Source organism: Zalophus californianus, chromosome 11, assembly GCF_009762305.2.
Source record: "Zalophus californianus isolate mZalCal1 chromosome 11, mZalCal1.pri.v2, whole genome shotgun sequence".
Lineage (NCBI taxonomy): Eukaryota > Metazoa > Chordata > Mammalia > Carnivora > Otariidae > Zalophus > Zalophus californianus.
Genome location: NC_045605.1, coordinates 99,561,622 through 99,568,601, shown reverse-complemented (window position 1 = coordinate 99,568,601; position 6,980 = coordinate 99,561,622). Strand labels below are relative to the sequence as shown.

General features: G+C 35.1%; 1 protein-coding gene and 1 pseudogene across 1 annotated transcript; both read right to left on the bottom strand.

Moving 5' to 3' along the window:
* LOC113915246 (olfactory receptor 8J2-like) lies at positions 1-947 on the bottom strand. The gene is given in 2 exon segments (XM_027581068.2): positions 1-491; positions 494-947. Coding segments are annotated over 2 exon segments (945 nt in total).
* A 5,093-nt stretch (positions 948-6,040) lies between these two features.
* On the bottom strand, positions 6,041-6,980 carry LOC113915248 (annotated as a pseudogene).

Sequence of the window (6,980 nt, the reverse complement as noted above, 5' to 3'; positions counted from 1 at the left end):
TTACATTAATTTGAAAGCCTGCCAAGGATTCTTTAGGAATCTCTTCATTGCATCCTTCACATCCTTGTTCCTCAGGCTGTGTATGAGGGGATTCAGCATTGGTATCACCAGGGTGTAGAAGACAGAGGCCATTTTATCAGTATCTAATGAGTGGTTGGTCCTTGGTTGCAAATACATGAAAAGAAGGGTCCCATAGAACACAGTGACAGCCATCATGTGAGAGGCACAGGTGGAAAAGGCTTTTCGTCGGCCCTCTGAGGAACGTATCCTCAAAATGGCAAGGACAATGTTGAAGTAGGATGTTAGAACAATAATCATAGAGAAAAACAAATTGGTCCCTGCAGAGGTAAACACTACTATTTCTGGAATGTAGGTATCAGAACAAGACAATGCCAACAAAGGGACATTATCACAGTAAAAATGGTCTATTACATTGGAAGAGCAGTATGACATGGAGAACACACAGGAGGAGACGGTCAGTGCTGTGTCAGACTGTAGAGGTATGTGAGGGACACCAGCAGTATGCAGATCCGTGGAGAGACCATCACCTTATACAGCAGGGGGTTGCAAATAGCCATGTAACGGTCATAGGCCATTGTGGCCAGCATGAAAATCTCACCAACAATGAAAACCAGGAACCCACCCAGCTGGGCTGCACAACGATAGTACGATATGGTTTTCTTTGAAACCAAGAGGTTTACCGGCATTTTTGGGGCAATGACAGTAGAATCGTCAAGACTGATGATAGCCAAATGCCTGAGGAAGAAGTACATGGGTGTTTGAAGCTGAGAGTCAACACTGGTGAGGGTGATGATGCCCAGGTTCCCTGCCATGGTCAGCCCATAGATGATCAGGAAAACAAAGAAGAGTGGAATCTGGAGCTCTGGGCGATCTGAGACTCCCATGAGAATGAATTCAGTCACCCGGGTGAGATTTTCTGAGGACATTTATTTTGTTGTTCTCATCTTTTAATGGGGAAAATGAGAAAAGATGAATAGATGGCCAAGTTGATTTTTCTGGTAGATGCTAGATTGTAGACTGTTCATTTAAATTGTATAATTTTTGTTCACATGTAAAAGTGTCAGATTTTAATTGTATTTTTCCCAATCTTTTAACAAGATTCAGAAATACAAACTCTCTGGAGACCAATTTCAGGTTGTTAGAACTGTTATACCAAGCTATTAATTTTTCACTTCTGTGTTGAATGAAATTTACATTAGTTGAATATATATTAATCTACTATATTATATGCATTAATACTTATATGCATAAACATATTAATTGTAATGTTGCATGACTTCATATTTACATATACATGCACATGCCTCTCTGTATGTTTGTATGTTCCCAATGATAAAAGATAGCTACATATAAGAAGTTGATGATCCAGAGTGACTTTCAGTTATTTTTTCCTTTGATGCCACAGGCTCTTCAGCCTGTACATTGTCTTCATCCTAGGGGATTTCAATATTTCTGCAGGAAATACTTTGAATATGTTGGGTTTTATCAGTTTCTACCATACCATGCTGCTTCTACTGCCTAGCAACAGACTACATCTCAGTAATCTTCTTTATTAGTGTCATTCAGAAACTGATTTTTTAAAGTTAATCACATATCCTTTCTTCTGCCAAATAAACTAGTCCTTTCTATAACTCATATCTACCTGCTCAGATGTTGCTTTTTTTTTCCAGCTTGTACTTCTTTCTTTTAAATTGTTTAAAGCCTGTTTTGATGTTTTAAAACTATTACTTGTAGGTTTGATTTGCTCAAGTTTGATCACTTTGTTTTCCTTGTACAGAGAATATAGGGAGAAGAGTGTTAACATTATTCAATATGTAATGTACTCTGGGCCCAGGACTATGCTAGCCATTTCAAAATAATGATCTCATTATTCTGCAGGAGTGTCCTAGAAGATGAACATCATTATTTCTATGTCTGGTTGGACAGATGAGGCTCAATGAGCCTAAGTCATTCAAAAAATCTATACAGGATATTGGTGAATGGTATGGTTTTATGGTTTTGCTTTGCTTTATGTGTTTTGTTTGCTTGTTTGTTTGGTCACTTGGTTGGTTGGCTGTTAGGCCACCAATTACTAGCTGTGTGATTTTTATCAAGTATTTATATTCTTGTGTTGTGTGAATGTAATGAGATACTATACAAACACGGATTAGTACAGAGTCTGTTAATGAATGCAAAATAATTGGTACTAACAGTTCTTGTTATTAGCATGTTTTAAATGATTTTCTAATGTGGTTTCCTGTTTGTGTCCTAGTAACTCATTCTCCCTCACTTAGGAGTTTCATGTTGAAATAGGAGTAGCAAGTAAATTATAATTTTACATATTCAAGTACCTGGAACACATGATATCTAGCTATTTATTTAACAAATCAGGTTGTGTTCTCCCATAAATTGATTGTTTCTTAAATCTGTGGTTTTAATTTTTCATACATCGAATATATGTCTGATGAGCTTATCTGACCATGTTACACTAAATAGCTCATGTCTCTTGTCCTATCACTGCATCTGAAAGGAAATGCACAGGTACGCTTATGATAAAAGTCATTGTGGCGACCCTCACTTTAGAACAAAGCATTTCCTAAACAAAGCAGCTCAGTGCATGTTTTATTCTGAGATATCATATATTCAATAAATGTATCCTTAATTTAACAAAAACAAAAAAAAACACAGCAACAGTAATTATGGATTATGCTCTATGAACTTGTGCAATTAGGTTTTGAAAAGAATATATTTGCATATATCCTTCTTATCAATTCCTTTTTCTATTGAAATATTACTATTGGCAAAGGTAAGGTTATTCTTCATTTTGGTAAGTATATGTTACAAAAAAGTTATTTTGATTTTTACATGTAGGTTTTTTTCAAATTAGTTTCTGAAAAGAAATATTTCATAACTCTACCAAATAAGCAATTCTCAGTTAAAAAAAAAAACTTTTAAAGATATACTTAATGTTAGTCATTTTATGGTACAATTTGACTGAGAAATAATATGCATATTAGTTTTTAAATATCTTCTGTAATGATTTCAAGAGTATATTCCATTGTTCTCTAACAATAGAATTTTATCTTAAATTTATTTACAAATGGGCTATGTTAGGGACAAACGGCACCTTCTTCTGTGCTCTCAGCATCCAGTAGCAACATACAAACTGTTGGCTCCACAGAATCTTTCTATCATAGGTTTTTTTCCCCTGGACAATGTGAACATGAAGAATGGGAGAAACTTATTTTTCTTGATGTTTAGCAATTTAGTAGGTCTTTCTTGGAAAAGACCTCTCATATTTCAAAGACACTTAAGTAGCTTCCTATCTGTTTCTTAAATTCCATGAACGCTACCTCAGAAACTATTAATACACTGTATGTTAATTAATTGAATTTAAATAAAATATAATTTTAAAAAAAGGAAGTTCCTATATGATATAGAGTGCTTTCTGAAACATCAATTCTGTCAGCTAAGGCAGAACGCATTCTTCTTTATCTTAAGGTGAAATAGAATGCTCATAATGACTCTTCGTCATTCTGTAGAAATGCTCACAAGGTTGAATTTATCAGCAGGGATGCTGGACACCACAGTTTGAGTCATTGAACCTACCTGTCCAGAGATCCGCTGAGACCCACTGTAAAGGTTTTGCAAGAGGCACACTGAGGAGTTTTACAAGTGTCTGAAGTCTCCAAAGACCTGCACACTGACATAAGCTTGTATACGGACCCAGGCCCCACACATGAAAACAGGAATTCTCAGATGAAGTTCTGACTCCTGAGGGAAAGAAAGACCAATTATGCAAGTCTCACACGATTACACCCACAGAGGGAAAATACAAGGATAGCCTAGGGATATGCTTAGATGATCCTACTGAGTAACAATCTTGTGCAATGATTCCACCCTTTGTGTGTTTGTTTTGAATTGTGCCCTGTAATGTTTGGGAAGTGTGGCTCCACTCCTCCTCGGGTGGAAAAAATCCAATAGGTAGAAAACCCAGGATTCTGGCCCGAATGTTCCATTTTACTGTGAATATTGAGAATAGAACTGAAGGCAAAGCCTCCATTCTGATCAAGAACAAGCCCTGGTGTATCTGTCATAAGATTCAGATGACATACAGCATAAATTCAAAATGTGCGTGGTTGTAAGAAGACTAAATTTCAATTATTTTAGTGACATTTGGAAGGAACCCATCATATACCTGCTCCTATTCCTTTTTTTAATTAAAATTATTTGATGGAAAATACATTTTTCATATGATATTGTGATCTTTCCTCATGCATGTAAAAATATTGTAATTAAATATTGATAACATTTTTGTTTTACTTCTTGTGAGGAATTTTCTAGTCTGTAAGCTTTATCAATGAAAAGGGAATGTCTAAATAGTTTGTCTTTGTATTAAAGCTTCTAAAATAATACCCAGGAAAGAGTAGGTGTTCAAAATATATTTGCTAACTTACTGACTGATATAATGAATGATATGTGAATGAATAAGTGAATGAGTGAATATAATATCCATCTTAAAATTCTGAAATAAAATATGAGGTTTTGTCTTCAGCTCTGCCATCTATGTTTAATGTGATTTTATCTTTGATAAACAGTGACAGCTTATCATTCTCTACAATATTCACTACTTTAGGGCAAGACACACTGTTCCTTCTTCATCCCGGTGTTCCTAGTACCTAACGTGAGTGTGGCACATTCTAGGCTTTACCATTTTTGAAGTAACAGACAAATTGTGGGCCATAAAGTGGAAATAACAAAGATTTTTATACATCTTAAGTTATTCAACACAATGAATTGAAATCCTTGAGGTTCTTTCCAAAGTCTGAGTATCCACAAGAAGTTTGTGTTGTTGCTTCCTCTGTAAAGTCATGTGGTCAATGATAGTCAGTACCCTGCTCAGTTAACAGGACTTTATCCCATCATCAGCTCTGCCAACTTCCCTATCTATTTAGCATTCCCACAGTTTTGTAAAATTAAAAATAAAATAAAATTAAAAAGTATCACTTTTACAATTTCCATTCTGTTGATGCTTTATATTACAGTTTGATCTCTCATTTAAAGGTTATTATTTATTGCACAGAGGTATTGTCCATTTCCTAAGTTATGAGTATGATATAAAATAAACTTACTTTGGTCACAAGGAAAAAAGTCTAAGACGGGACAGGACCATCCTGGATCACAAAATTTCACCTTGCAAAGTATTTGTAAGACACCACACATGCCTGTCACCTACACATACATACACACACATATATATGTGCAGGAAATGATATTATAAGCCCCATATTATTCCCATCCCCCACCTGAAAGAATAGTTCTATCTTATATTATTCATTATTTTCAATTAATAATTTAATTACATATAAGCTGAATAGGCACTAATCCATTTCCCCATTCCCATTCCCTCTACCTCTTCTAGTTAGTTATATATATATATAACCTTTTTCTGTTTTTCCAAATCTTTTTACTTTTTATTGTGATAAGAAAACATATCATGAGATCAACACTCTCGACCAATATTTAAGTATACGATACAGTAATGGTGATTATAGCACAATGTATTATAACAAGTCTTTACAACTTAATCATCTTGCAAAAGTGAAGCTTCATTCCTATTGAATATAATTGACTTTACATATTCACATTAGTCAGTTTTTAATTGACTTTTACCATAAAAATGACTTTTCTTGTAAAATTGAATCTCTATACCGCTTCAACTTTCTATTAATCCTGGTCTGATTCTATTTCATTATCTCTTTCACCACATATAAATCTTATCTACACTGTGTCATTCATATGCAGGTTTTTACTGGTTAACTATATATGAATGTACTTATCAAAATGTTATAATTTTTATGTATTTAATTTAATGTATATTATATACTGAATGTGTCTTTTGCACAAGTTCACTTAAAAGTATGACAGGTAAGTAGAAGTCAGTCTCTAAATATATGTTGAATTCATCTATCTTTGCTTTTCCTTCTGAAGGGACATGTGACAATGTTTAATGTTGATAGGAACCACAGAGTACAATCAATCAAGTGAAGATATTGCATAATTTTTCCCTCATCCTTTGTCCTGCATATTTTACATATTTGTTCCTCAAGCTATAGATTAAAGGATTCAGCATAGGGATAAAAAGAGTATAAAATATGGGCACCACTTTATCAATGTCAAAGGAATGACTGGACTCTGTTGAACATACCTAAATATCAAAGTCCCATAGAACACTGTGGCCCCTGGTGGGTGGGACCTATAGGTGACAAAAGCCTTGTGCCTACCCTTAGCTGAGTTCATCCTGATGATGGTTACCAGGATCAGCAGGTAAAACACAAGAACTATCAGAAGCAATAAAATCAAATTAAAAACTGAGAAAATCATAATCATCAATTCAATTTTATGCATATTTGAGCAGAGCAAAGATAACAAGGGGAGGCTATTACAGTAGAAATGGTTGCCAATATTGTAGCCACAGAAGGATAAACTAAAAACCTTAGTGGTGACTACAAGAGACACAAATGTGCTGTAGAGATAGGGGATTACCACCAGCACCTGATCCACCCTTTATGACATGATGACAGGGTAGAGTGGGTTACAAATGACCATGGTAAGGGTCATGGGACATAGCTGATAGAATGAACAGCTCACTAATAATAAACATAATGAAAGCTCCCTGGGTGGTGCACAAATAATAGGAGACTGTATTTGCTTCCACAACAAAACTTACATTTTTGTCCCATAGTTGTTGAAAAACCCAGATCAGTGAGAGCCAGGAGTTTGAGGAAGAAGTAAATGGGTATTTGTAGCCCAGAGTCTATCTTGATGACGATGATCAAGCTCAGGTGACCCACCACTGAGATTAGGTAAACAGTGAGGAAGAGTCTAAGCAATGGAGCCTGCAACTCAGACAGTCCTGTGATTCTCAATAAAATGAATTCTTTCCACAGTATTAGATTGTGTTTGTCCATGCAAGCCAT